At 47.8% G+C, this 27878-nt stretch overlaps 1 protein-coding gene across 1 annotated transcript; it reads right to left on the bottom strand.

Annotated features, from left to right (window-relative positions):
- Nucleotides 1-899: 899 nt before the first annotated feature.
- On the bottom strand, nt 900-17184 carry SH2D5 (SH2 domain containing 5). The gene is given in 10 exon segments (XM_020973240.2): nt 900-5011; nt 7446-7605; nt 7783-7891; nt 9495-9669; nt 11857-12105; nt 13370-13516; nt 14642-14716; nt 15912-15992; nt 17097-17156; nt 17158-17184. Coding segments are annotated over 10 exon segments (1491 nt in total). The 3' UTR covers nt 900-4603.
- Nucleotides 17185-27878: the final 10694 nt, after the last annotated feature.

Genomic DNA, 27878 nt, shown 5'->3' with positions numbered 1-27878 from the left:
ACAGGCGGCGGCCCCGGAGAAGGCCCGGAAGTTCCAAGCTTTTCTGTGGCCCATCAAAAGCCACGTCCAGCGAGCGTTCCTCTCTAGCCCCACCGCGCCGAGCAGCCTTGCCCCAGTCACCCTTTCAACCCGTGGGGGGGGGGGGGTGTCGATCCAGGGAGACACGGGGCTCAGAGATTCCCAGAGAGACGACAGACAACATCAGTAGGTTTGACTGCCCTAAGCAATTGACACACGGGTGCTTAAGAGGCACTGATGAATTGGAGAGGGAGGGACAGACACCTTTGAGTTAGAGATCCGGGCTAGATACATTTTAGAAACACTCATTAAGCTAGACAGAGATCCCGGAAAAGGGAGGGATGGTTAGCGTCTAGAAGACACAGGCACGATTTTGGGAAAAGTTAGGGATGTGGGGAGAGATAGATGAGTGCTTTAAAGTAAGACACCCCTAAATAAGAAACTCAAGGACAGAGAAAGAGACCCCCAACCTCCCTCTCCCTTCTCCCTAACCCTACTCTTTACAGAAGCAAAAGTAGTGGCTACCCAGGCCGGGTTTCCCTTTAAAAGACAGGCAAGTCGGGGCTACTAAACGGTAAATTGTTTCGAGAAGGTAATCCTGTCCTCAACCTATTCAACCAAGTCTCACTCCTGAGCCTGGCCAGAACCGGGAGTTGAGGGGGAGAGGGGTAGTAATACCGGAAACAGGTTCCAGGCCCAATGGGATTCAGGCAAAAGAGTCCAGGGGCCGGGGACAGGAGACCAAAGACGAGACGAACTCAGTCAAAGAAGAGGCTCGCACGAGAGGTCTCCGAATTTGTGAAAAGGGAGATTTTTTAAAAAAGAAACCTAGGACGCTTAATCCAGATTGCCTCACCAAAAAAAGCCAAAAAGAAAAAAAAGAAGAAAGAAACCTAGAGTTTTATTCCCAGGAAGTTCACACAGTAATGGACAATTAGGCTCATATTAGTACATTCCTAGTTTGTAGGCAAATAGGGCAGTTGTCTAGTGTCTTTGCACGTAGTAGGTACTTAATTATACTTGTTGAATGAATGTTAAAGTGCTTGGGAAAAGTTGTTCTATGTAGGGTTAACATTCCTCTTGAAACCTTCTTTACGCTATTTGCTCCATCTTTTTTTTTTTTTAATGATCTGATACTGGCCTGTTCTTGTTATTGGCTGGGAGTCAGAGCTCATGTCACAATAGGGGGAAACTGTGACACTGGGACCCAGGACTAGGGCTGCATCCCCCTACCAAGCATTCTTCACTTGATGGAATAAATGGATTCCACCAAAGAGACATAGAAAACCAACCCTATTTCCCCATTCATCTTCATTAAGTCAAAGAAATGTTTTCATTGATAACCATGCTTTTCCCGCCCCTTCTCCCCACCCCTACCTCAGCCACAGAATTCAGTACAGTCTAACCCAGGGGTGGAGAACCTGCCCTCTCCAGGCCACATGTGGCCTTGTAGGTCCTTGGGTTTGGCCATTGACCCACTCCAAATTTTACTGAACAAACCCTTTTATTAAGGAGATTTGTTCTGTGAAGTTTGGATTCAGTCAAAGGGCTGAACTTGAGGACCTAGAGGGCCACATGTGGCCTCGAGGTCGAAGATTCCCCACCCTTGGTCTAACCCATGACCCTTCTTTCAAAAAAGTCCCTCAAAAGAAAACTGGAGAGGAATCAGATTTGGAAGCTCCCTCCTCTCCCCGCCCCCCCCCCAGGTCCTACTGGGTACAGCTAATTCCTGAATTTTCAGAAATCAGCCTTTGTCCATCAACAACTCTTTCAAGTTCAAACTCAACTGCCATGATGAAAATCGGCAGGGATCTTTTCATCTCAGCCCTTCATTTCACAGATAAGGAAACTGAGGCCCATAGAAAGGAAATATGCCCAAGGTCACACAGTGACTGAGTGGCTTGCTTCTCCCTTTGTATACCTTAGTTTGAGAATCCACGGAACTCCACACAGCCAGGCTCCAATACTTTGTGCCTGGTTTGGGGGTGGGGGAGGCACATAGGAGGTCAGATGCCTTATATACACAGGCCAGCTGAAACAAGGAGAGACCTTTGAGAATTCAGCATATTGAAGATGAATGTTTTTCACAATTGTCTGAAAGACCTCATCATGCTTACTTAAAAGGAGGGTTGCTTGCATGGTTTAACCTAACCCAGAACCTGAGCATGGGAAGCTTCAGAGGCTATTTATTCTGAGCTCACATCAGGCCTCTCTGACAAGCAGACATAAAGACTACTTCAGTGACGGTGAGCTCTCTACCTCACCCGACAGCTGATTCCACTCATGGACAGCTCCAAGTGTTAGGAAGTTCTGAAATCTGCCTCTGGGTGACTTCCATCCTTTGCTTCTGGTTCACCCCTCTGAGGTCCAGCAGTACAAGTCTAATAAATGTCTTTCACATGACAGTACTTCTCATACTTGAAAGCAGGGTTCTCTAACATAGATTACCCAAGATCTCTTGGGGCCCCATCCTGGCCCACTCATACTCTGTATTCCTTCACCCTCTCAAGGGCTTTTACCCAACCCCCTGACCTCTCCTTCCATCCCTACCCAGTACCTAAATGTTCCACCATTGAAGCCAGGGGTGAGATTCAAGCTTGCAGTTTCCCAGAGGATGGTACAGTGAGGAAGAGCAAATATCATAAAACATAAATGAGTTTAGGCTTCGGTTCCTGCTATGGGGGGGGGATCTCGGCTATATTTCTCCATAATTCTGTAGGTCTTATTTGGCTCTTGGCTCTAGCTGGCCAAAAAGAAAGCAAAGGTTTGTAGATTTAAAGTTGGAAGTCACCCTGGAGGTCGAGTTCAGCCCTTTCATTCTACACAAAGAAACTGAGGCCAGAGATGTTACGTGACTTGTCCAGAGTCACACAGTTTTTAAGGCAGGATTTCAACTTGGGATTCATGATTCTTAAGTCAGGAGCCCTATCCATTATATATCAAACAGCTTGGGAGAATGGGAGAATCAGACAGAGACAGAGAAAAAGAGAGCTGGAGAGGGAGAGGGAGAAGAGGTACCGATAGATAGCAGAGGGGAGAGAGGGAGGGGGAAGGGAGAGGGAGAAAGAGACAGAGAGAAGAGAGGGAGAGAGAGAGAGAGACAGACAGACAGACAGACAGACACACACACACACACACACACACAGAATAGGGACTGAGAATCGGGAGATGTGTGGATTCATCAAATATATTCAAATCCCACTTCTTACACTTCCTAGCTGCCTAATCCTGAACAAGTCACTTCATGGGGCCTCAGTTTCCCTATCTGTTAAAAGAGGGGAGAAAAGATCCTTCAGGTCCCGTCCTCAGGGGTGGGGGGATTGTTTTTAAAGAAAGCACTTGGTAAACCTCAAAGCCTAGAGACCCAGGAGCTAGTCCAATGAATTCACTCCTTAGCTTTTTCAAGTTACCCAGACCTGATGCTGAAGTTTTGATTCAGCTACTGACTACGTGACCTTGAGTAAATCACTGCCCCCCCCACCTCCTGAGCTTCTCTGTCCTTGAAATGGGACAGCTGGACTAGAAGGTCTGGAAGGCTCCCTCCAACTCTAAACTATATGATCATACTATTTGGTGCAGTGAGTTACATTGTAGACACCCCTGGACAATGTCTGGGAATGTCTGCACCTACACTGATATGAACTTGGAAGGGGGAGGAGATGGTTGTCCACCCAGTGTTTCTGCAGCAACCTTCCCTACATCCCTCATACCTGGGGAGTCTTTGAAAAATAAAGAGGCCTCAGCTTCAAGGAGCATCTGAAGACCAAATCAGCCCTTCTGCCTTCCCTTCTCCTGGGCCTGGGGCATCCTTTCCAAGTGCTGCAATCGAGGACCTAATAATCCCTGATCAGTGATGAGCCTTGCAGCACCTCCAGCCCCAGATACAGGGACTAGCAGAAAGAAGCCCAGAATCCTAGGGCACTAGGGACCATCTGGTCCAGTCTCTTTATCATAGATCATAAATTTAGAGCTAGGTCATTGAGTCCAACCCCCTCATTCTGTGGATGAGGAAACTCAGGCAGACAGAAGTGACTTATTCAAGGTCACACAGATAATATCTGAAATGGGATTTAAACTCAGGTCTTCCTGACTCCAGGCCCATTGCTCTATCCACTACACCACACTGCCTCCCTTTACAGAGGAGAGTCCAGAGAAAGTAATAATTTCCTGAAGGTCACAGAGCTAAGATTAGGTAGATCAGAGGTTCAAACCCAGGTTTTTTTCAGTTGCTATGTTTGGATGCCTCCCTCACCACCAGGGGATCTTCTGAACAAAATCAGGTATTCATAAGAAAGCTTGAAACAGAGCCTGGGGTGAGCCCATCCAGGCTAGGGGCATACTCCTGGGGTGATCGGCTTGGGGACTGAGACACGTCCATGCACAGAAGGCAAAGTCTCTGATGAGGGTGCCTACAGGCAGCCATCCTGGCCAAGCTAAGCAACTGTCTCCTTGTCCATAACACAGCAAGTCAAGGGAAGGCTGGCGTTTCTCTTTCCTCCAGGCCATTTCTGAGGACCACAGCTGCTGCAGTGTGAGTGTTGGGGGGTGGAGGGGCAGCAGAGAAACCAGCAGTTCCTGGTCTGATTCATCCATCATCCAAGAGATTACCAACCAGGGTAACTTCCCATTCAGGGGCTATGCTCCTTGAGACAACGGAAAAGATTGCTCCAACTGGAAAGACCAAGAGTGTATACACACACACACACACACACACACACACACACACACACACACACACACACCCCACACACACCCCCACACACACTTTGACAGCTGGGGCATTAGGGAATTCAAAGGTGGCCTTAACCCAGTTCTTGCTGCTGGGGCTCATGCTTGGGGTGGCTACGGAGCCATGTAGGCCATCCGGCCCACAGTCCTGCACCTCATAGCAGGGGTTCAGGCGTCCCATGTCCAGTGGGCAGAAAAGGCTACGCTCGGCTCCTGAGTGGTGCTCCACCAAGGCCTCCAGGCTGGGGAACTCCATCTGCAGATGCTGAGGGAGGGTAAAGGAAAAAAACAGTCATCCTCAATCTCCAGGGCTCCAGCCTCCTCCTGCCACCCCCCACTGGTGGACAAGGGGCTCAGCCCCTCCAAGCCTGAGTCTGGGGCCCATGATAATTAAATGCATTGATTCTGAGAAGGAACACACCTCGTGCAGCATCTGGTCCCACTCTTCTCATTTTACAGAAAAGGAAACCTCCCCAGAGAAGCTAAGTACACGCCTTGAGGGTTATACAGCTTGGAGATGTGAGAGCCCGAACTGTGTCCCCATTTCCACCACACCGTAAAGTTAACTCAGTTCAAATCCCCCTCTGGGGAGGGGCTGGGGGGCTTTCCTGGTCCCTCTACCGCTAGTGCCTTCCCCACTGAGATTCTCTTCAATTTACATTGTCTATATCTCGTATGTACAGTTATCCCTCCACATTGCTGGGGTTAGGGGAGCGGTGCTCCTGCGATCTGGAAAAACCATATAAATTTTTTGGCTCTGCCTTCTTGCAAGAGAAGTATTCTGAATTCTTATGGCATTCAATGATAAAATATATTGATATCATACAATACAATGCATATATTTTATGCATTTCTGAGTTTCTAAACTTTTTCTGTGTCGTCTGCGGCTTCCATAAAACTCCCCCCAAATTCCCATTTAATTCCTAGTGCCAAGATAGGGAAAGTTGCTGTGTAGAATGAGTAACTGTGCATAGTTACTCCCATAACTGAAGGTCACAGCCTCTCTCAGCCAGTTTCTTCATGTGTTAAATGGGGATAAAACACCACCTACCCCACAGAGTCGTCGTGAACATCAAATGAGATGATATGTAAAGCTCTTTATAAATGTCAGTCATTAAAATAAAATAGTAAACTTTTTTAAATGTTAAAATTAAATGTTAGTTGTTCTTAGGTTGTCTCCCTCATTAGAAAGGAAAAGAAACAAGCATTTATTAAGTGCCTACTGTGTGCCATGCTCTGTGCTAAGTGCCTTATAAACGGGGGAAGAAGGGAATAAGCACGTATATCACTCCTACTATGTGTCAAGCACTTTACAAATATTTTCTCATTTGAGCCTGAGCCTCCCTGCCAACCTGGGAGACGGCTGCTCTTGACTGTCCTCACTTTACAGTGGAGGGTACTGAGGCAGGCAGAGGTGAAGTGACTTACCCTTAATCACACATCCAGGACGTGTCTGGGGCTGAATTTAAACTCAACTCTTCCTGACTCCTGGCCCAGGCTGTGTGCACCCAGCTACCCCCGGGCATCGAGGGCAGGGGCTGTATTTTTGCCTTTCGTTCATAACTTCAGAGCTTAGCCCAGTGTCATGAACAGGATGGGCATTTAATAAATGCTTGTTGACCAACTTTCCTCACAAGAGCCCGGCAATGCCAATTACTGTCAGTCCTGATGTAAGCGTTTATCATCGGGGTGCAAACGAGGGAAAGCCATGTCCAGGGCCACATTTCTCTCATGTTTTCAGGTTTCCAAAGGGCTTTCCTCTGCGTGCTTCTACCAATGTGTTAATCCACTTCCCAGAAGGCTCCATTCACTGTCACGATGACTGCCCAGGCCAAACAACCCTGTGTGGTCACCATCCCCTAACAGAGTGGAAGCCCCTTAAGGGCAGGGATCTGTTCACTTGTGGATTTGTACTGCTAGTGCTTAGCACAGTGGTTGAATCTCTCCCCCTCCCTTCCTGCTTCCCTCCCTCCTTCTCTCCCTCTCTCTGTCCCTACAGTCCTTCCTTTGCTCCTCCCTTCTCTCTTTTCCTTCTTCCTTCCTTTCTTTCTCTCTTCCTCCCTCCCTTCCTCCCCCTTTTTCTACTTTCTTTCTTCCCTTCTCTCTTTCCCCCTCCCCCCTTTCCTCCTTTCCTGTCTTCTTCCCTTCCTCATTTCCTACTTTCTTCCCTCTCATCCTTCCCTCCCTCCCTTCCTTTCTTCCTTCTTCCCTTCTTTCCTCCCTCCTTTTTTCTCTCTCTCCTTCCTTTCCTTCCTCCTTTCTACTTTCTTCCCTCCTATTCTTCCTTCCCTTCCCTCCTTCCTTCTTCCTCTTTTCCTCCTCCCCTTCTCTACCTTCCTCTCTTCCTTCTTTCCTCCCTCCTTTCCTTTCCTCTTTGCCTCCTCTTTCCTCCTTCCTTCCTCCCCTCTTTCACTTCTTCCTGTCTTCCTTCCTTTCTTCCTCCTCCTTTCTCTCCTCTCCCTTCCTTCTCTCTTTACTCCCTTTCTTCTTCCCTTCCTTCTTCCCTCCCTCCCCCTCCATTCTTCTTTCCTTCCTTCCTGAAACTACAGGAGTCTCCTAACACAGACACCCTCCAGCATATACGCCCTGAGTCTCACAACCCAAGATTTCCAGGGCCTTTGAAGTGTTCCAAGGAATGTGAACAGAGGAGAGGTTGGGGGTGGGGTGGGGCTGAGCAGGGGCAGACACCAAGCACTCACCTCCACACTGAACTTGCCCAAGTGGGTCCTGAAGACTTGATGGGGGACCACGCCACACTGTGTCTTCACTGACAGGCACCACTGGCCACTGGATCCAGGCTCAGGCCACAGCAAAAAGGCCCCCAGGACATCTCTTCGGAGCAGGGAGAGCGCACGGGTCCTGGGGTAGAAGGTGGGCTTGGTGAGTAGCAGGCCTCGGGTAGCACTTTTCTGTGACTCTTTGGACAGGGGCCAGCTCACCAGCTGCACTTCCCAGAAATGAGGAGGTTGCTCCCCGGTGTGGCCTGGCCTGTCCCCAAACCCCTGAACAGAGCCCTGGGGACAGAGAAGGACTTACCTAGAGAGGCCAGCAAAGGCCCAGATATTCTCCGTCAGGCTTCCCTCGCTTTCCACCAGGCAAACCAGGCCACTGGGCCTCTGGGCCCAGCTCTCCCAGGCGCTCGGAACTGTGATATTTGTGACACACATGTTAACAAGAGTCGACCTATATGCAGCACTTTAGAAAGCGTTTTACCCCACTCTCTCACTGGAACCTCAGGACAGCCCTGGGAACCCATTTTACAGATGAGGCATAAACAGGTGATAAGTAGTAGTCAATGTACAGACACAAGCCCTGGACTCTGTGCCCAACACTCTCCACTGTGCCACAGTCTAGATCTGGGGTCACAAACACCTTTCACTCAAGTCCTGCCATAGACACTTGCTTACTAGGTGCAGGACCCTCTCCGTCAACTGGAAAATGAAGGGCCTGGACTTGGTCTCTAAGAGCCTACCCAGCTCTGACATCCTGTGTTCTAAGGGCCCTCCCAGCTCTGACATTCTGAGTTCTAAGGGCCTTCCCAGCTCTGACAGGAATCCTGTGTTCTAAGGCCCCTCCCAGTTCTGACATTGTGTGTTCTAAGGGCCCTCCCAGTTCTGACATTGTGTGTTCTAAGGGCCCTCCCAGCTCTGACAGGAATCCTGTGTTCTAAGGCCCCTCCCAGTTCTGACATTGTATGTTCTAAGGCCCCTCCCAGTTCTGACATTGTGTGTTCTAAGGGCCCTCCCAGCTCTGACAGGAATCCTGTATTCTAAGGCCCCTCCCAGCTCTGACAGGAAATCCTGTGTTCTAAGGCCCCTCCCAGCTCTGACATCCTGTGCTCTAAGGGCCCTCCCAGCTCTGACAGGAATCCTGTGTTCTAAGGCCCCTCCCAGCTCTGACATCCTGTGTTCTAAGGGCCCTCCCAGCTCTGACATTCTGAGTTCTAAGGGCCTTCCCAGCTCTGACAGGAATCCTGTGTTCTAAGGCCCCTCCCAGTTCTGACAGGAATCCTGTATTCTAAGGCCCCTCCCAGCTCTGACAGGAATCCTGTGTTCTAAGGCCCCTCCCAGCTCTGACATCCTGTGTTCTAAGGGCCCTCCCAGCTCTGACATCCTGTGTTCTAAGGGCCCTCCAACCTCTGACATCTTGTGTTCTAAGGGCCCTCCCAGCTCTGACATTCTGAGTTCTAAGGGCCTTCCCAGCTCTGACAGGAATCCTGTGTTCTAAGGCCCCTCCCAGCTGTGACCATTTATGAAACTCCATGAGGGCATGGAGAGGCCATTAGATCTTGAGTTAGATGATTTGTGCTTAAACCCTTTCTCTGTCACTTGGGTAGTTGTCACTCTGGAGCACTTTATATTTTAGTCCCAATTTTCTCTTTTGTAAAATGGAGCTAAGAACCTTCAGACTACCCCGGTAAGGCATGGAATGGGTTGGATCTGATGGTCTCTGAGGTTTCTTCTAAGTCTGAGACCATGTGATTCTGGAACTCCACATTCATCGGAATGTAGCTGGAAAAGCAAAAGCGGAGGGCCTTCCTCATCCCCTCTGCCTGGCTCCCTTCCCCACAGCCAGTCCTCGGTCCTACCCCCTCCCCTATTTCCTGTGGTTTCCATAGGCTCCCCTCACCCACCCCGCAGCCTCCCCTGCCTCCCCAGACACCCACATCCCTCACTTGCACCCCCAAGAGCACACAGCACAAGTGCAGGTGTGCTCTCCAGCACACACACACACACACACACACTCACAGGCCTCCCGGGCAGACTGCTGCAGCTGCGTCTCATAGGTGCAGCAGCGATAGGCCCCTGACCGGATCACCTTGCTTCGAATTGCCTTTTTTCGCACAAGGGTTGGGGAACAGTAAGGGTTCCCCAGGCGGGAGTGACGGGTGGCCCCTCGACCTTCGGCCTCCGACATTTCCTTCTTTGGACAGGGACCAGAGTGAGACACACAGAGACATCCCAGACTGAACATCATAAACACCATTCCCGGGGAGCAGCCGTGGCCCCCGTTCTGATCACCCACAGAGCTGGCCGCCCTTCCTGCCTTGGGCACCATTCCTCTGGTGCAGCCCCTGTTGGGGGCCCGTGGCACTAACCAACGGGCCACAACTGGTTGTGGAATCCGAGGGCTTGGGTTCCAATCCCAGCTCCGACCTGTAGCTTACAATGTAATTGGGCAATATTTAACAACATAGATAGAGACAATGCAACACAGACAATGTTAATTTGTGGTTTTCTAAGTCAATGGTTAGCCTACAGGGTCCAGGTCCCTTCCAGCTCTGAGTCTATGGCCCTAGGAACCAGGAGCCACCTCCAGAAAAGGGTCAGAGCACATGTGACTCAGTGGAAGGGGTCGAGGCACAAGCCTGTCCCAAGATGTGCTCCATGGCTGGCCCTGTTAGAATGGGCTCAAATCCCCGTAGAGAAACAAGGGTCCTCAGAGGCAATCACATCTCAACCCAGTATTTTCAGGTAAGGAAACTGAGACACAGAGAGCTGGGGATTTGAGAGCTAGGATTTGAACTCAGGCCCTCTCACTGTGAATCCAGTATTCTTTCCTTCTTTCTTTTAATGTAAAAAGTATTTTATTTTTTCCAATTATATGTAAAGATTCCAGTATTCTTTCTTTTTTTAATGTAAAACATTTTATTTTTTCCAATTATTTGTAAAGAATCCAGTATTCTTTCTTTCTTTTAATGTAAAACATATTTTATTTTTTCCAATTACATGTAAAGAATCCAGTATTCTTTCTTTCTTTTAATGTAAAACATATTTCATTTCTTCCAATTACATGTAAAGAGTCCAATATTCTTTTTTTCTTTCTTTTAATGTGAAAAGTATTGTATTTTTTCCAATTACATGTAAAGAATCCAGTATTCTTTCTTTCTTTTTTCAATGTAAACAGTATTTTATTTTTTCCAATTACATGTAAAGAATCCAGTATTCTTTCTACTTCACCCTGAGGTTTAGAATTGGAAAGACCTCAGAAAGGACCAATTCCATCAACTTTCAGATAAGGAAACTGAGGTCCAGAAGAAATAGGAAGTGGCCCACTGTCACAGAGTAGCCAGTGACAGAGGTGACATTGTAGGTCCCCAACCTCAGATATGGTTTCTATCCACTTTAGTATACTCACTACCTCAAACTAAGGAAACTTTCTCTACTGCCATGTGCCAATTCTGTCCCTTCCCCTCTAACCCCACCCCCAAGCTACACTTTAAATCCCCCTTTCCTCAAATTTCAGGCAAAGAAAGAAGTCAGAGAAGGCTCATTCCCCTGGTCTGAGTTCAACCTGGAATCTTTGCCTTATTTCCCATCTTAATTAGTCAAACGATCAGCAAGCACTTATTGGGTCCTACTATGTGCTAGTCAAGGCCCCCTTTTATGTTCCACCTCCCCCTCCAGCCCCAGGCCAGGCTCCCCCAGAAGAAGCCCTGGAGGCAGCCACCCTTCTTGAAACTGCTTAGAAAAAAGTGGGATGTCTTTCACAACACGACTCATATGGAAGTATCTTTTACATGACTGCACATATATAACCTATATTAAATTGTTTACTGCCTTAGGGAGGAGGGAAAGAAGGGAGGGAGAAAATTTGGAATTCAAACTGTTATTAAAAAATGAATGTTAAAATTGTATTTACGTGCAACTGGAAAAAATAAAATACTATTTAAAAGGGAAAAAACTGGGATGGGCCAGAGATTTTAACTCTCCTGTTTTACAGGGGAAAGGAAACAGGTCCAGATATGTGAAATGATTTGCACTCAGGGTCACCCAGGTAGTAAAAGAAACAAAAGGGGGATTTGAACCCAGGCCCTCTGACTCTAGAACCAAAGCTCTTTCCATGATACTTTGCTGCCTCTTAAAAGCAACCGGAGCACCTGTCAAGCTTCCCAAAAATCTGCTGCATCCCCTAAGATAGGGAGCCCCAAGGCAGAGCCTGGAGCTGGGCAAGCAGCCCCTGTGAGAGCTGCCAGGAGGGAAGGCCCTCTACAGATCTGGACCTGGAGATAGGCGGCCTGGCGAGGCTTTCCTTAGTTCCCTCCCACCTCTGAGCCATCTGCCCATCTCTCCTGTTCCCCCCAGTTCACTCTAAAGGTAAGCAACTCACTGTGCTGCCTGCCGGGCCATCAGCTGGGGCCGGCAGCCGCCGGAAGGACACCAGGGCATGGACATTTTGAGAGACCTGATCCCGGCCGAAGGGCTCCCTCACCATCCCCGCAGGGCAGCCAGGGCTGGGCAGAGATTTGGGGGCCTCCTCTGCGGGTGGCCCTGGCCCAGGCTGGGCCTGATCCTCGGGGTGTTGCAAGAGGTATGACAGCTGAAAGGAACGGCAAAGCAGCAGATGTAGGATCTGGACCTGCAGAGGCAAAGCAGAGATGGGGGTGGAGGGGGAGGGTGGGGATGCAGTGGATTAGAAGTAAATCAATGTCTACCCCCGCCCCCAAGGCAGCTACGGACCATAAGGAGAAGGGGTGATCTAGAGAAGCTTCCTTTGGAACGCATCACCCTTAGGATCTTCAACCCACAGGGACCATCTCTAACACTGACTCCACTCCGGCCAAACCCCCTCACTTCATGTATAATCCAGCTGATGTTCACACATTCCAGCTGGGAGGGTGCTCACATCATGAACTGTCAGAGCTGGAAGGAATGTTAGAGAATAGAATGTTGGAAATGGGGGACCCTAAAATATAGTGTCAAACCTCAGAAGGCCCTTAGAACCCAGAATGTCAGAGCTGGGAGGGGCCTTAGAACACAGATGTCAGAGCTGGGAGGGCCCTTAGAACCCAGATGTCAGAGCTGGGAGGGCCCTCAGAACACAGGCTGTCAGAGCTGGGAGGGCCCTCAGAACCCAGGAGGGCCCTTAGAACCCAGATGTCAGAGCTGGGAGGGAGCTTGGAACGCCCCTCCATGCCTGTGTACTCTTCCCCTCCTCCTAGGATGCTTTCTGTCCTCACCTCTGCCTCTTATCATCCCTTGGGATAATAAGGAGGGAAGCCTTTCTTGCTGCTAACTCTCATCCCCTCCTCCTCCCATTGTCAAGTCCACACTTGTCTATTTACATGTTGCATCCTCCCCCTTCCTCCCCTCACAGAGTAGAATCTCCTTGAAGGCAGAGATGCTTTCTATTTTACCTTTGTACGCCCACCGCCTCTACATAGGCAGGAGACCTGAGTTTGAATCCTGGCTCTATATTTAATAGCTGTGTGATCCTGGTCACATAACAATTCAGCCTCTTCAATGTGGACAAAAAGACCACAAGTACTTCGTTAGCCTCAGCCTGCTCTAGATAAGCCAAGATTCCCAGTAGCTTGGTGGGTTCAGCACACTCAAGCAAAGGGAGAGTTGGCCTTTATCCCTGTGTTTCGACACTTAACAGGAAGTCTCAGACTTGGGTCTTGGGCTTTCCAAGGGCAGCTGCTGGGTACAATGGGGAGGACCCCACCACTATCACCCCGGCGTTCACGTTGGAGAGTGGGCACCATGATTGAAGCCCAACACTGAGCCTTGGCAAGCCTCTGCGAAGCTTCTCCCCATTCCGACGATGCCTCCCTAGACTGACAGCCAACGGGGGGGTGTCTCAGACATGGCCCCCTCCCGTTCCCTGGGGCCCCCAGTACCTCCCCAGGCTGGCTGCCCACAAACAAGTGACAGAAGAGTTTGCTGGCAGGGCTCCGTGGGTTCCGGGAGATGAAGGCAAACTGGCATTCAGCTGGGCACCAGGTGGAGTAGAGGATCCTCTTCAGAGCATGAGCCATTAGAAGAGTCTGGGAGAGGGGGTGGGACACAGGTGGGAGGTGTCTCTTGGGGAGCTGACACATGCTATCCTCACTCGGCAGCCACTGGTTCTAAGCTGTCATTTCCCTGGGGGACCCTCTGCCAGCCAAGCTGATCTGAGCAAGCTTGAGGGTGGCGCACAGTTCAGCCACTCCCTCTCGGGTGCTCAAACTAATACGAGGAGCCACGTGACCTCGGACAAGTCATTAACCTTTCTCCACCTCCAGTTTCTACATCCATAAAATGGGAGTGTTAATACTTTCACTACTTGTACTGGAACTCTTAGCCCGCCCCTGCCAAATATCCAGTTCCATCAGTTCCTGGGCCTTGTGCCTCTCAGCCTTACCCTTCTCCTCTGCCACCATCAGTGCCCAGTCCTGGGGGCTCCGAGCCTTTACCAGGGTCCTTCATAACTAGACCGTGCACAGTGAGGAAGCTCATTTATTCCCCCCGCCCCATTCCCCTGTAGATGTGCAGTGCCCACTTGGCCTGTTGAAGGTCCCTTATCTACTGCCCAATATTCCTGGGGAATCAAAGGGTATATTGGTTAGGGCTGGCTTGGGGAGAAGTGGGGCACAGCCACGCTAGGCAGGCCACATGTGGAGTCTGCTCAGTCTGCTGTTCCAGCAGCCTCAGGGGATCACTAGCCCGGGCCTGATCTGGGGACCTCCAGCCAAGACTAGGAGGCCTGGCAGCCCCTGTGCTCAGGGCCGAAGGAGGAGCTTGCTGTATGACTTCCAGAATCACCAAGACAGAAAGGACCAAGTAATACACCTTTAAAAAAGAGGAGTAGGTAAAAAAAAATTGTTTTTTAAGGGGAGGGAGATAAGGAGTGAGCAGCAAGAATGAAAATGGATCCATTAGAGCAACAGAAAATGGGAGAGGACCTTCGGCCCTGTGGAAAAGGAGTTGGGGGTGAGAAGAGAGGGGTGAGAAAAAAACCACAGAGGGGTAGGGCGTGGGGGAAGAGATATGAGGTGGAAAGAGATGGGGAGAGCCAGAGTGATAGGCAGGGAGGGTGAGGCCAGACAGTTGGACCTGAGCTCATGAGTCACTGAGGGGGGAGAAGGGATGACTGGGAAGCAGTGGCTGCCCCCAGTGAGCCGAGCACCTACCTCCCCCTCGGCACTGTAGATCCGGAGGCCCTGTAGACTGAATTTTAGGATCACAGCTCTTCGCCTGGGGCAGTCCTGGCAAGAGGAGAGAGAAGGGGGTGGCTTAGAACCAGGCTCGCCCTGAGGAACGGATACTCGCTCCTATTCTCATACTGGCCGGGCCCTGCTGGGCTCAGGCCTGTTAGCTGAGAGACCCAAGCTAATGGGCCAGGGTTAGAACTCCAGGCCTTGATCTGGGGGGAGAGGGGAGTGCTCTAGGTTCCCTGGCTCACTCTGCAGACGAGGGTGAGTGTGCAAGCCATCCTCACTGCTGGAGACTCGGTTCAAAGGATGCAGCATGGACCTCACAAACATGAAGGACCAGCAATAGGGTGAGGATGGTTGTGTGGTGACGTGGACAGAGCCCTGGACTGGGGTTCAGGAGACCTGGGTTCAGGTCCTGGCCCTGAGGCTGCTGGGGATTCACTGTGGGGCTGTCACTTCCCCTCATCTGAAAAAACAAAGGGATTGGACTAGAGAAACTTTTTTTTTTTTTGCGAAGCAATTGGGGTTAAGTGACTTGCCCAGGGTCACATAGCTAGGAAGTGTCAAGTGTTTGAGGTCGGATTTGAACTCAGGTCCTCCTAACTCTAGGGCTGGTGCTCTATCCACTTTGCCACCTAGCCATATCTTAGATGAACTTCTAACGTCCTTTCTTGTTCTGACATTTTCTGTTCTGAGGCCCCTCCCAGTTCTGACATTCTGTGTCCTAAGGGCCCTCCCAGCTCTGACATTCTGTCTTATAAGAGCCCTCCCAGCTCTGACATTCTCTGTTCTAAGGCCCCTCCCAGCTCTGACATTCTGTGTTCTAAGGGCCCTCCCAGCTCTGACATTATGTGTTCTAGGAGTGGGTGATAGTGAAGAAAGGCCATGGGGTTGTGGGATTTTTTCCCTCCTTGGGCTCCCCTCTCCCTCACATGCCTTTATTCTCCAGTTCCCCACTCCTAGTCAGAGACAGCTGGTTGATACAGTGAATAGAGTCCTGGCATCAGGAAGATCTGAGTTCAAATCCGGCCTTAGGTTCTAGCTGTGTGACTCTGGGCAAGTCATTTAACCTCTGCCTCAGTTTCCTCAACTGTAAAACGGGGATAACAACAGCACCTACCTCAGCAAGGTTGCTGTAAAGATCAGGAAGATAATATTTGTAAAAAGAGCTCAGCACAATGCCTAGCACATAGTTGGTGCTATCGAAACACTAATTCCCTCCCTCCCCAGGCATTTTTTTACCTACCTTCAAGGCCCATAGCTGCTGCTGGACCATCCACACTTTCTCCTGAAGCCCCAGGTCATCTACAGTAAAGGAGCCCACATACTGTGATGGAGGCAGAGAAGAGCACATCAGAGAAAAGGTCCGCCCTCCCCTGCCATCCTCCAACCTCCCGCTCCTCCGCCCCCTCACAAAGCCCTTGGACACCCAGTAGGGCCGGGAAGACACATGAGCCATGCTTTCAGCCTCAGTCCTACAGAGAGCCCCTCCTTAGAGATTCTCCTCCTACACCCACAGAAGTGCTGCTGGTTCTGGCCACTCGAGAGTCAAGGAGTAGGAGTTGAGAACTGGGAGTTGACTTGGAGGTCATCTGGTCCAACCGTCTAATTTCACAGATAAGGAAAGTGAGGCCCAGGCTGGGGAAAGGACTCACCCAAGGCCTCATAGAAAGTAAGCAGCAGGGGTGGTACTCAGGTGGCCCTAAACTTCCTTGGGGAAGGGGAAGAGGTCTGTGTGTATGTACTGGGTGGAGGGCAGGGCAGAGAAGCATGGCTCTGATTTTCCACGGGACTTCTCTTCGTCTTCTTCCCCAAACCCAGAATCACTGCAGTAACCAACAACCTTCACTCTCCTGCCGTTTTGTCAAAGCCACAGAGCTCTCAGTGTCAACCTTGGACTCTCCCTGGCACTACCTGCGGCAGCAGCTTAACCCCCCCCGGCCAGGCCCCAGCCTGCAGTGAGGGGTGGTCCTGGAGGCAGGTTCCCTGCAATGATGTCCCAGGGCTGGCCCCTGCTTCACCAGGTCATTCCCTTGGGCAACCATGGACAGGAAGTTTTCACTTAATAGCTTCAGGGAGTGACATTTGGGAGGGGGCAGCAGTGTGAACAGAGAGAGGTCAGGGAGGATTCTTGGGGAATGCCATCATCCCCAGTCATCAGGCAGCAAATAAACCCCTCCCCCCAACCTCCGTGTCTATAAAATGCAATAATTCCGTGCGCGCGCGTGTGGTTGACTGTGCAATAATTCCTAACTAGAGTAGGCCAAGAAACTCTTTGAGGGATGCCTCCCCACCCACCCCCTCCCGAAGCCCTCAGGAGATTAGGCTAAGGACCCCGTTTACCAGGCCAGGATGGCTATGGCATGTCTGCTCACTAGGTGCCCCTCCCTCTCCCTCATCCTTTGGGAGATTCCATTTTGGTTCTACCTACCTGGGCAAACTTGGTAATGCCTCTTGACCTGTGTGGAGTGAGGGCTGTGTCCGAGGCCCTCCCGGCCGGCCGCCCCCACCTTTTGCATGGCCCCCAGGAACACCTAGCTCTGGAGGCTCCAGAGGGGAGGAAGCTGCAAAGGCCAAGGTGTACATGGGTTAATTTTTTTAGACTTTACCTGCCCCAGAAGAAACACAACTGCTCACAGCTCCCATTTCTATAGGGTATAGGTGAAGTGGGGCCACCACAGATCTGTCAGGCATGCAGTGCCAGGACTACTACTACCCCCATTTTACAGATGAGCAAACTGAGACTCAAGAAGGGTTAAAAGATTTTCTCACACAGCCAATAAGCAGATCAGGAACTCAAATTCAATTTGACAAACATTTATTTAGTGTCTACTGTATACAATATTCTGTGCTAGGTTCCAGAATTATAATAAGATGTAGTCTCTGCCCTCTGGAGGTTTGTATTCTAATAAGGAGGTAAAACATGTACCGGAATTTCAATAGGTCATCACTCTGGAATTGGAGGAGACCAACTCCCTTATTTTACAGAGAAGGAAACTGAGGCTCAGGAAGTTTAAGTAATTTGCCCCCAAGGACAGACAGACAGTAAATATCAGAGGCAGAATTGGACCCAGGTCTTCTACTACAAGACAGAATGTGAGAACAGAACGAGAGAGATCCAGGGAAAAAATGCAGGGAGAAATGTGAAGACAGAGAGATTACATTCATCTAGTGGGGGTGAGGGGGACTGCTTATCAGGGAAGACTCCCTGAAGGACGTGGCACCTGAGTTAGATCTTGAAAGGAATACTGACAATTGAAGAAAGGGAAGAGTCCATTCAGGTATGGGTGTGAGCAGAAACCTGGTGAGATCTGGACAAGAGCAAAGGATAAAAGAGGCCAGGATTGTTAGAAGGCAGAGCCTGGGAATAATGGTAACTAGCATCTACATAGCACTTTACTATATGCAAAGCATATACATGGTTTCATTTGAGCTTCACAATCACCTGGAAAAGGAATAAGAGACATTATGATACCCATTTTACAGATGGGGAAACTGAGGCACAGAACTAGTAGTGATTCACCCATGGTTACATAGGTAACATTATTGTCGTTCAGTCGTTTTCAGCCATGTCTGACTCCTTAAAATGCCGTTTGGGGTTGTCTTGGCAAAGATACTGGAGTCTTTTGCCATTTCCTTCTCTAGCCCATTTTGCACATGAGAAAACTGAGGCAAGCAAGATTAAATGACTTCCCCAGGATCGCACCGCTAGTATGTACATGAGGCTGGATTTGAACTCACAAAGATGAGTGCTCCTGACTCCAGGCCTGAAACTCTGCACACTGTATCACCCAGCTGCCCCTAGCTAATATTAGGGGTAGGATTTAAGTTAGGTCTTCCCCGGCCTGCTTCGAGCCTTCTCTTTGCTGATTTTATCCAATTTATCCTATACACATCTTTGTGCTCAGCTGTACAAAGTATCTTATATGTTTACATTGTCTCCCTCATTAAACTGTCAGCTCCCTGAGAACAAGGATTGGTTTTTTGCCTTTCTTTGTTTTCCCCATACTTAGCACAGTGACTGGTATATAGTAGATGTTTAATAAACACTTACTGACTTGACCTGATTTGGTGCTAGGTTGTGGAGGGCCTTAAGGACCCTAGTTTTATTAGCAGGCCATGGGGATCCCCTGAAGTTTTCTGAGTCAAGGAGAAGTGTGAATGGTGAATTCAGAACATTATTTATGAAGGCAAAGGTAGCAGGGATAGACTAAAAGTCAGAAAGACAGCTAGACCTTTGTGCTCCAACTCTAGTGGTGTTTCTACCATGCCATCAGAATCTTCCTGCCCCAAACTGGGCCCTCCTCCAGCCAGGGACTTTTCTGATAAGGAGGGGATGAGGTCAGCCAGGCCCAACTTGGCCATCAGGGCCTTGGAGAATTCCATGATCTAGAGCTGGGCAAGGTTTTCAAACTCAGGGGCTCCCTTATTCTGCCCAACACAACCCACACTCATTTGACTGGGGAAGGGGAAGAAACGATCCCTCCCAGAGGGTCCTTTGACTTTCTTCCTAGGGATCAAGCCCAACACCCACCCCTGCTTGGCCTTAAGTTTGAGGTTTGGGGAGCAGGGGGTGCAAAGGGATTGGAGAACCCCAAGCCCTATTGATCAGGGGAAGAAGATGCAGACCACCAGTTGGAGTTAGCCAGGTTCCCAACTCCCGTCTCTGGGTGCAGACTCCTGGGTGCAGTATGCATCCCATCCAGGAGAGGAACCCTGCACATGAACCCAGTCAGTCCCCAGGCTCACTGCCTCCTTTCATTTTCACCTTCTCACTGTCACCTCTCCCAAATCTCCAATCAGCTGCCAAATCTCATTTCTCCTTTCACAGCATCTCTCTCAGACATTCCTTCCTCTCTGCTCACATGGCAGCACCCTAGTTCAAGCTCATCTCAGTGCTTTTACAAGGCTATGCCCCATCCATGCCTGAAATTCCCTCCCTCTTCACCTTTCTCTTATAATCTCCTGATTCCTTCATGACTCAGCTCACATGCCATCTCCAGTGGCCCTTCCCGGTCCCCCGAGCTGGTAAAGTCCTCCCCATTAAGGTTACTTCCCCTCTACTCTCATTTAAGATCTCTATGCCTCAGTTTCTTCATCTGTAAAATGAAGGCGGGTGGATTCAGTTCTATGATCCTATGATCTCATTTTCATGTTGTCTCCTCAGTGAAAACGTAGGTTTCAGAGAAACCCTGGTTAGACTTGTATGAACTGATGAAGAGTGAAGGGGGCAGACCCTCAGGAGAACAATTTATACAATAACAGCAACATTGTTTCAAAAAAAAAAAGCTTTGAAAGACTTAAGAGCTCTGATCAATGTAACAGCCAACCACAGCTCTGAACTGACCATGATAAAGGATTCTCTCACCACCTAACTGAGAGGCCAGCAAGACTAACTTTTTTGGACATGGTCAGTGCAGGAATTTGTTTTGATTGACTCAGCATATTTGTCACAAAGGTTTGGGATTTTTTTTTCCTTAATAAAGGGAAAGAAAATGATTGTTAATTAGAAAAAATAAAATTTTAAAAATTAATTTATTAATATTTAGTTTCAACATTCACTTCCATAAGATTTTGAATTCTAAATTTTCTCCCCCTCCCTCCATTCCCCCCTCCCCAAGATGGCAGGCAATCTGACATAGGCTCTCTACATATACATTCATATTTAACATATTTGCACATTAGTCACGTTGTAAAGAAGAATTAGAACCAATGGGAGAAACCACGAGAAAAAAAAAACAAAAAAAAAAGAGAGAGAGAGAGAAAGCAAATAGTATGCTCAGCTCTGCATTCAGGCTGCATAGTTCTTTCTCTAGATGTGGATAGCATTTTCCATCGTGAGCCTTTTGGAGTTGTCTTAGATCCTTGCATTGCTGAGCAGAGCTAAGTCTATCAAAGTTGGTCATTGCACAACGTGGCTGTTACTGTGTACAACGTTCTCCTGGTTCTGCTCCCTTCACTCAGCATCAGTTCATTTAAGTCTTTCCAGGTTTTTCTGAAGTCCACCTGCTCATCATTTCTTACAGCACAACAGTATTCCATTACATTCATATACCACAACTTGTTCAGCCATTCCCCAATTAATGTGCATTCTCTTGATTTCCAATTATTTGCCACCACAAAAAGAGATGCTATAAATATGTTTGTATAACTAGGTCCTTTCCCCTCTTCTCCTTTTTTTTTTCTCTTTGGGTACAGACCTAGAAGTGGTATTGCTGGGTCAAAGGATATGTATAGCGGGAAAAAAAATTTTTTTAAAAGAATGTAAGCTCTTTGTGGACAGGGAGTAAGATTTTTTTGCTTTCTTTGTATTCTCAGCACTTAACACTATTCCTGGCACACAATAAGGGCTTAATAAATGTTTGATATCAATTGCTTGGTTGCCAGGGATGTAGTTTATGTTTTAAGTAGAGATAGGGCTAACTGGCTTCTGAACTTCTGTGTGCTCTGAGATTCTTTTTAAGGAGGGGAGAGCCTACTGGAAAGTGCTACACTACCTACCCAGCCCATCCCTGGGGGTGGAAGTGGGTGCGGCAGTGACACACCCTCTTCCTGTCCTGCCTGTGTCATCAGGTAAGGGCCCAGACTGGGATGAGCTGGCTTGGTCCTGGGGCAGAAGAGGGGATAAACCAGCCCAGCACAGCCCCTGAAGGAAGCTCCAGAATTCCAGGGCTTTGGAAAGAGAACATTCTGTTTATTCACAAGAAGGAGGAATGTTGGGGCTGACTGCACATTTCACCCCATGTCCAAAGGTCCATAGTTATCAGCCTGGGGAAAATAACCAGCTCCCCATCCCAGCCTCCACTGGGATTACTGCCCACAGCCCAGAGAAGGGCCAGAGACTGACCCACTGAGCAGCGAGTACTGAGGAGCAGTGAGGCAAAGGGGACTGCAAATGAGAAATGCGGGAGAACCCCTCCCCAAATACACTGTCATAAAAACAAAGTGTTAGAACTGAAAGATGAGCTTGGAGATTATTGAACTCAACCCCTTCAGCTTATTTGCACATGCTTTGCTGCTGTCTTTGTTTTCTATCACAGTCATTAGCCACCCATCTGTCCGGAATAAGAATCCTTCCTTGTCACAATGGGAAAATGATGAAGAAAATACATCCAGTATAGAAACCTCATCTGATAATGCCTACAATAATTTGTCCTATAGTTTCCCCCACCTCGCTGGGGTGAGGGAGGAAGTCTGTTTTATTATCTCTTTTCCAGGATAGAATCTTCTCTATGCAGATGATTCCCAGACCTGTGTTTCCAGCCCTAACCTCTCTATTGAGCTCCAATCTCACATCTCCATGCACCCTACAATTGGACAATCTCAAACTGGATGTCTTGGAGGCATCTCACCCAACATGTCTGAAAAGGAATTCTATTTCTCCTCAAACCGTCTTCACTTCCAAATTTCCCTATCACTGTGGTAGGTATCAACTTCCTCCTAGTCACCCAGGCTCCCAACCTTTCTGTCACCCTCAACTCTTCACTCTTACTCACCCCATGGAGCCAATCAATGCCTAATCTTTTTTCTAAGGCTAGACATGTACAATCATATTAAACATATTTCCACATTAGTCATGTAGTGAAAGAAGAATCTGAACGAAAGGGGAAAACCATGAGAAAGAAAAAAAAGAGAGAAAATAGTAAGATTCAGTCTGCATTCAGACTCCTTAGTTCTTTCTCTGAATAGCATTTTCCAGCATGAGTCATTTGGAATTGTCTTAGATCACTGTATTGTTGAGAAGAGCTAAGTGTATCAAAGTTGGTCATCCGCACAATGTTGCTGTTACTGTGTACAATGTTCTCCTGGTTCTACTCACTTCACTCAGCATCTGTTCAAGTAAGTCTTTCCAAGTTTTTCTGAAGTCCACTTGCTTGTCATTTCTTACAGAACAATAGTATTCCATTACATTAATATACCACAACTTGTTCAGACATTCCCCAATTGATGTAATGCCCAATCTTGTCAATTTCTTTCTTCCACGTCTCTCATATACATCCTTTCCTCTTCACTCACAGGGACACCAACTCATTCAAATCCTCATAGCCTTTTTTTTTGTTTTGGTGAGGCAATTGGGGTTAAGTGACTTGCCCAGAGTCACACAGCTACTGAGTATTATGTGTCTGAGGCAGGATTTGAACTCCGGTCCTCCTCCTGACTCTAGGGCTAGTGCTCTATCCACTGTATGACCTAGCTGCACTGCCCCCCCCTTATAGCCTTGCACTTAGACCATCACAACAGCCTCCTAATGGCCATCTCCTCACTCCCGCCATTCTCCATATAGCTGCCAAACTGATTTTCCTGAAGCACCTGTCTGACCATGACATCTCCCCCTTTCATAAACTCCAGAGGTTCCCCTTTACCTTCAGCATCAAATATTAAATCCTGCTGGAGCTCTTCCTATCTTGGCCCCTGCCACTTCCAGTTTTCTTCCTCCCCTCCATGCACCCTACAATCCAAGCACCCCTTCTACAAGAACCCCCCCCAGTTATTAGTGCCCTTACTCCCCAAACTACCTTATATTTATTTTCTCTATATTCTACATATATGTGTGTGTGTGTGTGTGTGTTGTGTGTGTGTGTGTGGTCTCCTAAGTTAGACTGTAAGCTTCCTGAGGGCAAGGACTGTTTAATTTTTTGTCTCTGTATCCCTGGTGCCTGGCTCATAGTAAGTGCTTAAAGAATGCTTCTAGGGTGATTGAGTTTGAAGAGAAAGAAGCCTCAGCAAAAGGAAATGATTAAGAGCTGGAAAGGACCTTAAAGATAATCTAGTCAAACCCCTTATTGGGCAGATGAGGAAACAGAAGCTCAGGAAGGTTATGATTGTCTAAGATCACAGAGGCAATAATCATCACAGGCAGGATTTTTACTCAAGTCCTGTAATTCTGGTCACATTTCCATTAAGTTTACATGGAAAAAAAAACAGGGAAATAATTGACTTGACCTTTTTCTGTAGAAGGCAACTCCGGAGGGCAAGGGCAGTTTCAATTTTGTCTTTGTATCTCCAGTGTACAACACATGTGCCTGGCACACAGTAAGAGTTTAATAAGTGCGTAAGATTTATTGCCCCAAATCACAAAGATATAATAAGGGGATGAGGTAACTTTTTGGTAACAAATATCCATATACAAGCAAAACAAATCTGTATTTTCTATGTTCAAAAAAATCTGTACATCTCAATCTGCATCCTGGGTACATCCCTTCTCTGCCAGGAGGTGGGAAGCATGAATCCTCCGGAATCATGGTAGGTCATTGAGCTCCCTGGTTTGACCTGGTTTGTCTTTACAATGCTGTTATTATTGTATAAATTTTTCTCTTGGTTCCATTCACTTCACTCTGCATCAGTTCATACAAATTTTCCCAAGTCTCTCAGAAACTGTCCCTTTCATCATTACACGCCATAATTTGTTCAGCTGTTCACCAATTGATAGGTATCCCTTTAGCTTCCAGTTATTTGCCACACAAAAAGATCTACCAGGGATATTTTTGTATATACAGATCCTTTTCCTCTTTCTTTTACCTCTTTGGATATAGGCCTTGAGTATTAGGTATTGCTGTGCCAAAGGATATGTAGAATTTAATGGTTTGGGGCAGTAGAGTTGCTTTTTAGAATGGCTAGACCAATTCGCATCAATGTGCTTGCTTTCCCATAGTCCCTTCAGCATATCATTTCCCTTTTCTGTCAACTTTTCTAATCTGACGGGCTCTATGAGGAACCACAGAATTGCTTTAATTTGCATTTCTCCAATTGTTAGTGATTTGGAGCATTTTTTCACGTGGTAATTGAGAGCGTGGATCTCTTCTTCTGAAAACTATCTATCATCACCCTTGACCATCTATCAATTGGAGAATGGTTCTTAGTCTTGTAAAGATTTTCCCCTCAGTTAACTTTCTAATTTTAGCTGCATTGGTTTTATTTGTGCAAAAAATTTTCATTTTATATAATAAAGTAATCTATTTTACCTTTTGGGAACCTTCCCCTACCCATAGATCTGAAAGGTTTGTCATCCTTGCTTCTCTCATTTGTTTATAATGTCGTTCTTTATATCTAAGTTATGTAGCCACTAAGAGCTTACTTGATACAGGGGGTAGAGGGCCAAGGTTCAAACCCAAGTCCTTCAGCACATTTCCCTTTCAAGGTCACACATGGCTACATCATGTGACTCCAGATCCATGGCTCTTTCTCAGTGCCAAACAATGCTGCGTCTCAAACAAAATAACACAAATAAAAACTATTGAGACCCAGACAGATTTGGCACAACCAGGATTTGGTTCCTGGTCTCTTGACTTCCAAGGGCTGCTAGGAGACACCATAATACACAGAGCACCAGATCTGGAATCACAAAGATTCATCTCCCTGAGTTCAAATCCAGCCTCAGACACTTATAATCTTTGTGACCCTGGGCAAGTCACATAACTGGCTGTGTGACCCTAGGCAAGTCACTTAACTCTGTTTGCCTCAGTTTCCTAATCTGTAAAATGAGCTGGAGAAGGAAATGGCAAACCACTCCAGTATCTCTTCCAAGAAAACTCCAGATGGGGTCATGAAGAGTTGGACACGACTGAAAAGCAACAACTCTTGACTTCTGATACGGTGTGCTTTGCACTACAACGATTTGGCTGGCCTCCCTCCCATCCATCCCCACCCCTGACTGAATTTAAAAGGAAATGATTTCTTCCCCAAATTTCCCCCCCATTTCTATAAACATCCCAAACTCTGACTTCATATGCCCAAGGGACACAATGAGCTATGTGCTCCTCAGCTCACTCAGGGTCCCTCCCCATCCCTGCTTCTTCCTCACCCCAGCTATGATTTCACACATCAGAGCAGGGAATATTTCTTTGGGAAGCTTAAGGAAGTCACTCTTACTGCTTTTGTTTTGTTTTGTTTTAGAGCCTCAGTGGCCCTATCATGACCAGACTAGAAGTGCAGAGGCCAGATCCCATTAATAACCTATTCTATTTCAGACTTGGGAAAGTCAGACCTTTCTCAGCCATTCTGATAGTACCCTGCCTCCCCACTCCCATCAAGGGTTTCCCATATTAATTTTGAATATAGGGCAGACTCCTGATTGCCCTAATCCATTGGAACTCAGAACTCCTGAAATTAAGCAATCCACTAGCCTCAGGCCCCAGAACTAGGAATTACAGATGGCCTCACCACACCAAGCAGATCTCATTGCTTTATAATCTCAATGTCGAATTCCATCTTCACAAAGATTTCCTTGTTTTCCACGGAGCATCCCTCCCCCCTACACCCCCTCCAAGAAACCAATTCCACACAGCTTTGGAATTTTTGGAAATTCCTACCTCTACCCAGGAAAAAAGGATGTATGTGCTTCCAGCCTTCTGCAGGGAGGAGTTTGTGATGAATAAACCCACTCCCTCACACCCCAAGGAAGTCTCCAAGATGTTAGGCTGCAATCATAAGGAATGGTTTCAAATCCTAGCTCAGACATTTCACCTTAAGCTTTCCATAATATGGGGATAACAATGCATATACATCTGTCTCACCAGGCTGTTCTATGGACAGTGATTTATAAACCTTAAAGTAGTCAATAACTATGAGTCATTATCATATTACCTCCTGCTTTCCTCAAATCAGAACAGGAGAAGTAGAAAGATGGAAACTGGCATCCTCCACTCTCACCAGAAGGCCAGGTCAGGAAACCTATTTCTTCGGGGCCTGAGGAAAAGAAGGAGGCTGCTGAGGAATGAAAAAGATATCAGCTCTATTCCCAAAGCCCCAGGAGGGTGGGTACAGGTAAAACATAACATAAGGGGGGATGTAAAGTACTAAGGGCCCTCCCAGTTCTGACATTCTAGGTTCTAATGGCCCTCTCAGTTCTAACTTCCTGTAGGCCAACATCCCAGAATCATAGATTTAGAGTTGGGGGAGCCTTTATTGATAAACTAGAGATTTCTTATTTTATCCATGGGGAAATTGAGGCTCAGAGAGATGAAGTGATTTGTCCAAGGGCACACACGTCCCTTTCAGTTTTAATATTTTATGGCTCAGAGATATGCCTGGACTCAGGGAGATGGCAGCGGTGGAGCCAGAACCCAGCTGCAGATTAAGCAAAGAATTTAGAAACCTTAAATGACAAACTAGAAGCTTTGACCTGTCAAGAGGTATCAAGCAGCAGTCTACCAATATACATCTATTAAATGAGATTCTGTTTCAAGCACTCGGTTCTAGGGAAATGAATACCAAAGTGAGACAGTCCCTGTCCTCAAGAACAACAGTCTGCTCCTAGAATATGTCACCCACCTTCCTAAGCAGGGTAGCAAAAGTCACCCAATGGGAGGTCTCTGTCCCCCTTTCCGAGGACAGAAATCATGGGACCTTAGAACACACTTTGGGACAAAAACGGGGAGAGACAAAGAGAAAAATCTTAAAATCCTATGTAAGTAAATTATTTTTGTGACCAAAGACTGAGAGAGAAAAAGAGAGTGAAATGGAAGAGAGAAAGTCCAGATTGGGAAGAGAAAGAGAAAACAGAAAGTCTAGGTTGGAGAGAGAAAGACAAGTAAAGATGAGGTCGGGAAAAAGGCAGAGAAAAAATAAATGCGAGAAAGAAGAACAGAGTGGAGATGGGGGAGAAAGAGAGGAGGTGGAGGAGGGAGAGGCAGAGTTGAGATGAGGAAACAAAGAGAAATGGATTTGAGGTGAGAGACGTGAGAGGAGTAAGAAAGCAGAGAGAACAAGACGAGAAATCTCGCACCCAGGCGGTGCTGCTGACAGCCCCTTCAGCACCCCGGGCGCCACGGAAAGCTATCACACCTCTCTTGTCGCTCACACGCATACAGAAGTCAGACAGATTGGCTCCTGGCTGAGAGCTGCTAGCTGCTCCCAGACATTCTTTTCCTTTGCAGATCCTCCAAGGAAACCAACAGCATTCAGTGATAACCCAACCTCACTCTTCCCTTACCCCACAGGTCAGACTCTGAGTGACCTAAGCAGCCCCTAGGATGGATGATGCAGGACCGAGGAGCCTGATTTCAGACTCTAGCTTAAATCTGTTTGGACTTGGTTAGGGATGGTCTGCCTTGAAGCGAGGGATTACCATTTCCAATAAGGAAAGACCAGAAGCCCCTGCTAGGTAACACCACCACTGACTTCCACCTACTTTGCAGCTACAGGATTTGTATTCTGCTGGATTTTGAGTCAGGAAATGTGGGTTTGAATTCCTGTTCTGATGCTTATCAGTTCG

The sequence above is a fragment of the Phascolarctos cinereus genome, unplaced genomic scaffold (assembly GCF_003287225.1).
Source record: "Phascolarctos cinereus isolate Bilbo 61053 unplaced genomic scaffold, phaCin_HiC Scaffold_726;HRSCAF=1367, whole genome shotgun sequence".
Lineage (NCBI taxonomy): Eukaryota > Metazoa > Chordata > Mammalia > Diprotodontia > Phascolarctidae > Phascolarctos > Phascolarctos cinereus.
This window is presented reverse-complemented; position numbering and strand designations above follow the sequence as displayed.